Below are 8,942 nucleotides of genomic sequence, written 5' to 3' on the forward strand. Positions count from 1 at the left end.
CCAGTCGCTGCCACTTGAAATGAAGCCTCCCACTTGGCCGCGCATATTTTACCACACACCCCGCAAAAGACACCTGTTGCTCACTCGCGCTTTTAATTCTGGGACTCTTGATTATATTGACAATTGGGACATGACTCATTATGATTTTTTTATGGACTATTATTGTCAGGACGGGACAGCTCAGGATTTGATTCTTCACATGGAAAATATTAATCATATTTATCCAGGCTACAGCAATACTTGAATACTTGAATATACAATTAAAATTGGATAATGTTGAGATAATTGTCTGATGAAATAAATCTAATCATCGGATATACTGGTTACTACTGTATCCCATCTCAAGTGGACTGGGGACTCATTTTTGGATACATTTTGGATCGCAAATGTGACTGACCATTCATCAACTGACATCAATAACAGCCAATTAGCCAGCAACCAAAAGTAGATGGTAAGGAGCCTATCAGGACCATTTCTCAAATGATTGATCCCAGTCAAGTGTGCTCGGGACGGGTCCAGTTGGGCACGTTGGGTAGCATACTTTTTTAGCTTGTCCTCCACTATGCTGCATGCTTAGTGTGCTGTTTTTGTGTTGTTGAGCGAAATGGTGGAAAGTGATCATGTGTCAGAATGTGAGATGCGGTTTGTTGTTCAGCACTGCTCGGGTCAAAGCTCAGGTAAGAAAGCGAGCTAACCTGACCCATTCTCTCATTGTCTTCCGCTAACTACTTTCAGAATGAATGATGACAAACGCAGGACGAATGTACAGGGAGTGAAACAATGTCATTATGATATGCTACCAGTAAACACAACGCACATACCGTGTTGAACAAACTGAATGCCTATTCGTAAAATGCCAATCTTGCCAGTGCCACAATTTCTGCAAGGTGTCCTTGTCCAATTTGCTCACCTGGGTGTGCAAACTAGTCCAACACAATTACAGTTGTCAGGGTCACCAAGAATGAGGAACAGACACACTGCACAGCATTTAAGTTAGGCTATTTATCAAGATAAAGTAAACCACTTGCCTGGTGAGCAGGTTCTTATTCCACAGCATGTTTGGAAAGGATTTGTGAATTGTCTACAGTCTGGCTATCAATTGTGTAAAAGTGAACACTGTTGAACACAAATAGAATCACTAGAATGGGAATAGATTATATGTCTATGATTAAACACGTATTGTTTCTATTTCCTTTAGAGATGGAGCACTCGGGTGGTTTGTACAGCTCTGTGTACGAGCCAAATGGGCATGCCGCCTGGGCAACCGACCAGCAGCATCAGGACAAGGAGACAGCGGACAACCTCAGGAGGAAGATCAAGTACTTCTTCATGAACCCCTGTGAGAAATACAAAGCCCGCGGACGGAAACCATGGAAACTGATGCTCCAGATCATCAAGATCGCCATCATTACCATCCAGGTACTGACCAATGAGCGAACAGTCAACAGAGACTGGGTACTTTTCTGTTGTTTACTTCTGAACTATTCCGTATCCAAACCTAGAAAGACCCAACATAGAAATAAAGAGAGACAGACACAGCCATTTCCTGATCACGCGAATAAGCAGTGTCATAGTTTTAAACCATCCCAACTATACCAGATGTAGGCCATATCCCAGTACTCATTGACAGTGGTCACCAACTTTTTCATACATAGTGATGGAAGCCACTATATATGGAATTTTGTTGGAATGCATCCTCCGTGTGTCATAACCTTTCTCTTCCCAGTTGGTGTCTTTTGGACTGAGCAATCAGATGGTGGTAACCTTCAAAGAGGAGAACCTCATGACATTCAAGCATCTCTTCCTCAAAGATTACGTGGATAGCCGTGGGGACTCTTATGCTGTGTACAGGCAGGATGAGGTGTATGAACACATCTCTTACATAGTCGATAAGGTAAGGACAGTCAACAGCTGCTATCACATTCTAGCAAACATGTGATTGGAAATTAATGATATACAGGGATATCTCCTCTGTATTGCCTTTGGTTTCTAATTGAGGACAGTAGGTCAAACCTGTGAGATGGTAACCTGTTTTTGTTGCCTGGAAATCAAAAGCTAGTTCTGACCATTCCCTCATCATCCTGTGAGACTCTGTGTCCCGAGAACTCAAAATACTGTTTACCAGGTGTATTCCCCCTAGTCCCACCACCGAGATAACGATATTTTGCATCCTGGTTTACTCCTTTGTTTTGTCACATTACTGTCAATCATTGGTTGCGTTTTATAGGTAAAGTAGCTTGTATAGTTCTGTCCTCTTAGAGGACTTTGTACTGTACCTAGCTCCTTTCATATTCGATGGCTTATTGCTGTGTAAAGGTAGTGTTTATGGAGCATGATTCCAATGAAATACCAACCCAATGTCTGTATTTTTATTTGTGTTTAGCTTCCAACTTCTGTTCTGTCGTAGCTTGATAGTTCACTAACATTTTCAAGTTGTAGTAGTCGTATGTACAGGATACACATGGTATACACAGTCCAACAAAATGCTTACTTGAGGTTCCTTCTCCACAATGCAACAACAATAAGAAATAAAACAATTAGAATATGAACATAAAGTAAATGGCTCAGTAGAATAAACATTTTTAGCATAAGTATAATACAGGAAGGCACAATTTAGAATCCAGTATTTACACATGTATCAAGGAAGGGGGGATTGGGGGGCAAGTGTTAAAATTGTGCAGTATTCATGTCATCCCTTGTTAATCAAACATCATTTGAGTAAATACAGTATGTGATTGCTTACTTTTTAATGTTACAGTTGTCATTCTTTTATGTCCTAATTGTAGTATTCCCGTCTGCGAAATATCACCGTTGGTAACCATGCCTATGAGAAGAAGGGGGACACCTATTCCCCTCTGTCTCTGTGCCAAGAGTTCTACAGGAATGGAAGCATTTCACCAGCCAATGAGACCTTTGATATAGACGCACAGATTGAAACTGGTAAGCTAATGGTCACTGTATGCTATATGTCATTTGCAGTTTAGCTTTCAGTGGTGTGTAAGAGTTGCCTGACGACTCAAACTGAATTCTTCCACTGCTCTATTGTTCGCTGCATACGTCAGTCTGAGACTGCCATTATTGAAGTTGTTTGTGGTGACATCAAAATGAGCGGTGTTGTACAAAGTAATCAGCAATTGGATCATCTCTAACCAATCAGAGTATCAAAGCCAATGACACATTTTAAAAACGCTGCTTTACACACGTGTGTTCTGGGACCAATCAGACGGTCTAGAATGGATTTCCATTCTTGAAATCGTTGGAGAGGCATTCCAATCCAGACTCAATGCGGAGAAGAAACTAATGGCCATGGGTGTATCGTTTGGCCAGAGCAAGGAGTTTGAGTAGCCAGGCAAGTCTAAGATGTTCGACATGCTTTAATCACTTTATCAGAATGGTCTGAACAGAATGTTATGATTTGGACTGAGGAGGTTTTGAATAGGAATCTTTTTAAATTCAGATTTGATTTTTCTTGCTGAAATGTTTTTAAAAGTCAACTTTTGGTTATTTACCCCACAACAGAATGCCTTGAGATTGTTCCACTATTCCCCATGGGAAGCACAACCGAGGATGATCTGTTGAATTTCGTTGTGCATTTCAAAAGGTATCAGGCCGTGATATTAAACTTAGAATTTTTCAATGCATAATCATGAGTAATAGAACTGTATACTTTTAACAAAAACATAGTATTTTGTTTTTGCTTATAGTACATGGGTGTGGGGTGACAGCTCTTTAAACAAACACATTACATAATATTCATAACTGAGACCCTCATGTTTTTGTCCTAATTGTAGGTTGTTGTACTTGTCAGTGATTACGATACTGTATTTATCTTTGACTTGCAGATTGTTAAATGTGAAGATCAAGTTCACTCTTAAGGCCATAAACCTACAAACAGTTAGAAACAGAGAGCTGCCAAACTGCTATGACTTTGATGTCACGGTATGTCATCTGACTCCAGGCTGTTTCTCTACCTCACCTCACTTATTGGTTAGGCAGATTATAGACCTATTCCCAGTATGACGGAATGTTCTCTGCATTTAGAAGTTTGTTCCCATTTTTATCCATTCGAGTTCCACTGTTTTCTTCAAAGTTGGTAGTTAATTGTTTGAAACTTGAGGAAAGTATTAGGTGTGACTGGAATGCTAGCTAGGACTTGGCCAGTTAAACATTAACTCTCATCCTTATTTAAAAGCCGTGTATCTTTCTCTGGTTAACAGATCACCTTCAACAACCAAGCCCACAGTGGCAGAATAAAGGTCGACCTGGACAATGACGTTGACATAAATGAATGTAGAGACTGGAAAGTAACCGGGGCCTGTATGTTCAGTGTATAATCATTAGCCTTTCCCTTTTCATTTTAGAGCCATCTGTGTGTTTTATAAATCAAAGTTCTAGTTTAGTTTTCTCTCCCCAGCTCCCAAGAACATCTATTACCCACTGCTGTTTGACTGTCTCATCATTGTAACCTGCATCACCTCTCTGGCCCTCTGCACACGCTCTGTGCTCAACGGGATACGGCTACAGTTTGTAAGTCTACTACTCTGCCCTACAAAGGCAAAGTGCAGTAACTACGAATTTGGTTTAAAAAAAACTAAATCTTTTGTTATGGCCAGGTATACTATCTGATTAATGTGGTATTTCGTTTCCTGACACAAGAACAAGCCAGTCGATCAGAATATGTCATGAAGTACCAGAAATTGCTGTCTGTCTAATTACGTAGGCACTGCACTTTTGCAGGGCAGTATTGTCAACAGTGGAATAGTGAGTGAGGTGAGTGGTTTTTGTGTGTTATGGCTTGTTTCTGTGAAGCTGTCTGTATCCGCCTCATTTTTCCAGGAGTACACAGACTTCTGCCTAGTCCGTCAGGGGAAGAAGGTTCCATGGTCCGATAGGCTGGAGTTTCTGAACGGCTGGTATATCCTCATCATCGCCAGTGATACACTCACCATCATCGGTTCCATTCTTAAAATAGAAATCCAGACAAAGGTGTGTGTGTGTGACATTTTATTTGCATTAGCCTTCACACATTACACAAATATTATTAGTCTAATTGGTATGCTTTTCTCTTAGATTCTCACCAGTTATGATGTCTGCAGCATCTTTCTCGGAACAGGCACAATGCTTGTTTGGATCGGAGTCATACGCTACATGGGATACTTCAAGAAGTACAATGTAGGACACTCGTGTTGAATTCAACACTTGATGCTTCACACAAGACATATGTTTTTTTAAGTGGAATACTGGGTGAGTTCCATAGGAATTCCGTTGATCTGTCGATTGTGATTGGTTATTCCTAGATTCTCATCCTGACCCTGAGAGCAGCTTTCCCAAATGTGGTTCGGTTCATCGGTTGTGCCGGAATCATTTACCTGGGGTACTGTTTCTGTGGCTGGATCGTGCTCGGGCCCTACCATGAGAAGGTAGGAGATCAAACGAGGATTGAACCCACAACCTGTTGGGAGTGTTATCACTCAACCACACAAGTGCCAGGGGTTTTTAACAGCAAAAGGAGGCTTTAACTGGATTTCTTTTTAAAAAATGTGTTTTTACCATAACTTTGTCTGTTTTGTTCTGTTAGTTCCGGACCCTGAACACAGTATCAGAGTGCCTGTTCTCGCTGATCAACGGAGATGACATGTATCCCACCTTCAAGTACATGAAGCAGAAGAGTTACCTGGTGTGGCTGTTCAGCAGAGTCTACCTCTACACCTTCGTCTCGCTCTTCATCTACATGATTCTCAGCCTCTTCATCACCCTTATCACTGATACCTATGACACCATCAAGGTTAAGATTCATTATAGGCAGTGTACAGCCGGCAGATATTGAATAGTTCTGGATAGTGATTTGCTAACCATATGTCTAAACTAAACCCTTACCTTAACAGATTTCCATGTGTAATATTTAGATCTGATGGTCGAATATGCACTTCTGTTATTATAACACTTCACTTGCTTTTGGTTACAACACTATTCCTAGTAAAAACATTTCCTCACCAGAACAATCCTATCATTGTCTTGCAGCAACAGCAGCAGGAAGGGAGCCCAGTGTCGGAGCTGCATTGTTTCATGTCTGAGTGTAAAGATCTGCCCACCTCAGGACGCTACCGGGTAGAGGGGGAGTCTGGCTCCTTCACCTGCTGCTTCCCCAGGTGAGGAAAAACTTAGTGGCATTTTGTATTTATTAGGGATCCTCATTAGTTGCTACCAAGGCAGCAGCTACTCGTCCTAGGGTCCAAGCACATTAAGGCACTTACATTACATATAAAACACTACATCAAATAACATTATTACACAACTACGTATCTAATATACAGAATGTATAATACTACCATACAACAATATTACAGTGTACGTGAGTAGAGTGCGTGTGCTAGCGCTTGTATGCGTGTCTGTACCTTTGTTAGTCTCTTCACAGTCTCTGCTGTTCCATAAGGTATATTTCATCTTTTTTTTAAATGTTATCTACTGATTGCATCAGTTACCTGATGTGGAATAGAGTTCCATGTAGTCATGGCTCTATGTAGTACTGTGTGCCTCCCATAGTCTGTTCTGGACTTAGGTGTGCTATTAGTTGAAACCGACAGCTCTGTGCATTCAGCTTGACAACACTTCTTACAAAAACAAGTAGTGATGAAGTCGATCTCGCCACTTTGAGCCATGAGAGATTGATATGCATATCATTGTTAGCTCCTCGTGTACTTTTAAGGGTCAGCCATGCTGCCCTGTTCTGAGCCAATTGTAAGTCCCTCTTTGTGGCACCTAACCACACGACTGACCAGTAACATAACTAGGGCCAGGCTTCCCAAGGTTGCCAGGTGCAGTGTTTCCTCCTACACATTGGTGCGGCTGGCTTCCGGGTTGGATGCGCGCTGTGTTAAGAAGCAGTGCGGCTTGGTTGGGTGTATCGGAGGACGCATGACCTTCAACCTTCGTCGTTGTAGCGATGAGACAAGATAGTAGCTACTAAAAACAATTGGATACCACGAAATTGGGGTGAAAAAGGGCAAATAAATTAATAATTTAAACATAACTAGGGCCTGTAGAACCTGCTAGTGTTGTTATGGCAGAACAGCGCTTTATTATGGACAGACTTCTCCCCATTTTAGCTGTTTTATTTTAACTAGGCAAGTCAGTTAAGAATACATTCTTATTTACAATGATTGCCTGCCCCGGCCAAACACAGATGACGCTGGGCCAATTGTGTGCCACCCTATGGGACTCCCAATCATGGCTGGATGTGATTGACTGGATTCGAACCAGCGACTGTAGTGATGCTTCTTTCACTGAGATGCAGTGCCTTAGACCACTGCACCACTCGGGAGTTGTATCAATATATTTTGACTATGACAGTTTACAATCCAGTGTTACTCCAAACAGTTTAGTCACCTCAACTTGCTCAATTCCAATAATTATTCATTACAAAATTTAGTTGAGGTTTAGGGTTTAATGAATGATTTGTCCCAAATACAATGCTTTTAGTTTTTTTAATATTTAGGACTAACTTATTCCTTTCCACCCATTCTGAAACTAACTGCAGCTCTTTAAGTGTTGCTGACGTGTATATTGTTGAGTCATCTGTATACATAGGCACACTAGCTTTACTCAAAGCCAGTGGAATGTCATTAGTAAGATTGAAAAAAATAATGGGTCTAGACAGCTGCCCTGGGTAATTCCTTATTCTACCTGGATTATGTTGGAGAGGCTTCCATTACACCCTCTTTTCTGTTAAGACGGGTAAATCTTTATCCACAATATAGCAAGGGGTGTAAAGCCATACGTTTTTTCAGCAGCAGACAATGGTCGACAATGTCAAAAGCGGCACTGAAATCTAACAAAACGGCCCCCACAATCATTAATGAATTTCTCTCAGCCAATCATTTGTGTAAGTGCTTTGCTTGTTGAATGTCCTTCCCTATACGTGTGCTGAAAGTCTTTTTTTTTTACTGTAAAATAGCATTGTATCTGGTCCAATTTTTTTACAACTAAAGTTTACTAAGGGTTGGTAACAGGCTCAGGTTACCTCTAAAATATTATGTTCTGAGTCTTGAATTCTGGACCACAGCAGAACCAGAGTTGGGGGTCAATTACATTTAAATTCCAGAAGTAAACTCAATTTCCAAATCAGTTTACTTGAAATATAATTGACCTCACCCTTAAAGAAACCAATGATTGAACACAGGTTATGTGAAGTAACATGTTATTTCAGTCCAAAGATTAACAAATGTAACTTTCAACTAACCTGTCATTGTTTTGTTTTCCCCCCCAGATGCAAGGACTCACGAGAAAGGCTGAGCTCTGAATCAATAGACTCTGAGCCATAGTGGACCTTTTATCGGTCTGAGGTTAGTAAGAAACCTTACATACAACCATGACCAGCACTTTACTGTACAGTTTAGCCCAGCAAAACATTGTCCTGTACTTCTAGACCTGTTTTAATCTTATTCACCAGTTAACTTGATGCAGTAGCAATTGAGCCTGGGGTTGAGGTTAGACCTGCTATGAATTGTCACTGTGTAAGATGCCTGTTAATGTACTAAAGTTGATGACCACAATGATATGTACTGATGAATGTTGATTATTTCAATGTACTGTAAATATCAAAACATGATTTGTTCAAAGACATGGGATGGCAACATTAATAAAATGAATAGCACAACAAAGTTGCTATTCCCTAAATGTATATTTCCCAAGCCCAGTAGATTGCAACATTTTAGTTGGATTCCTAAAGGGCAATTGGCATCTAATCACGAGCAAGGGTTGAATTGGAGTGGACACGGAAATGCAAATAATTCCTTGTTAAAATGAGGCTTTATTTCCTCAAGGTGGGCATACACCGGAAGTAGAAAACATTGCGGACCTGTACAATTTATTTTACTAATTTCTTAACTCTTCCATCAACATAAGCTTACAAATGATACAAAATAAAAATGCAATTAAAACAA

The 8,942-nt window shown here is 40.6% G+C and overlaps 2 protein-coding genes across 5 annotated transcripts in view; one reads left to right on the forward strand and one right to left on the reverse strand.

The window, feature by feature from the left end:
* dnai3 (dynein axonemal intermediate chain 3) overlaps positions 1–1,875 on the reverse strand; it is a 34,717-nt gene extending 32,842 nt beyond the window's left edge. The window contains exon 1 of one of the 2 annotated variants that reach the window (XM_046300251.1): positions 1,029–1,875. The gene's annotated coding sequence lies outside the window, so the exon portion shown is untranslated. The remainder of the gene's footprint in view (positions 1–1,028) is intronic. The other variant, XM_046300254.1, reaches the window with a different exon arrangement.
* Positions 77–8,942, forward strand: mcoln3b (mucolipin TRP cation channel 3b). 3 transcript variants are annotated; one of them, XM_046300269.1, is made up of 14 exons: positions 77–451; positions 1,199–1,419; positions 1,727–1,894; positions 2,787–2,940; positions 3,520–3,601; positions 3,843–3,939; positions 4,218–4,317; positions 4,415–4,527; positions 4,837–4,986; positions 5,071–5,172; positions 5,298–5,420; positions 5,579–5,785; positions 6,022–6,149; positions 8,267–8,942. In XM_046300269.1, exons 2-14 carry the CDS (start codon positions 1,201–1,203, stop codon positions 8,319–8,321), a joined length of 1,698 nt encoding a protein of 565 aa, XP_046156225.1. In that variant the 5' UTR covers positions 77–451; positions 1,199–1,200; the 3' UTR covers positions 8,322–8,942. The 3 variants fall into 3 exon arrangements, with proteins under 3 accessions (XP_046156225.1, XP_046156224.1, XP_046156226.1); XM_046300268.1 differs by lacking the exon at positions 77–451 and adding an exon at positions 473–677; XM_046300270.1 differs by lacking the exon at positions 77–451 and adding an exon at positions 1,011–1,031.

This window comes from Oncorhynchus gorbuscha, linkage group LG15 (genome assembly GCF_021184085.1).
Source record: "Oncorhynchus gorbuscha isolate QuinsamMale2020 ecotype Even-year linkage group LG15, OgorEven_v1.0, whole genome shotgun sequence".
In the NCBI taxonomy this organism is placed as follows: Eukaryota; Metazoa; Chordata; class Actinopteri; order Salmoniformes; family Salmonidae; genus Oncorhynchus; species Oncorhynchus gorbuscha.

Bases quoted from the DNA above. Each gene is read 5' to 3' on its own strand.
- mcoln3b (XM_046300268.1), top strand. From the start codon at position 605: ATGGTGGAAAGTGATCATGTGTCAGAATGTGAGATGCGGTTTGTTGTT. The intron at 5,421-5,578 runs GTAGGAGATCAA...TTGTTCTGTTAG, and splicing joins TCGGGCCCTACCATGAGAAG to TTCCGGACCCTGAACACAGT. The intron at 6,150-8,266 runs GTGAGGAAAAAC...TTTCCCCCCCAG, and splicing joins TTCACCTGCTGCTTCCCCAG to ATGCAAGGACTCACGAGAAA.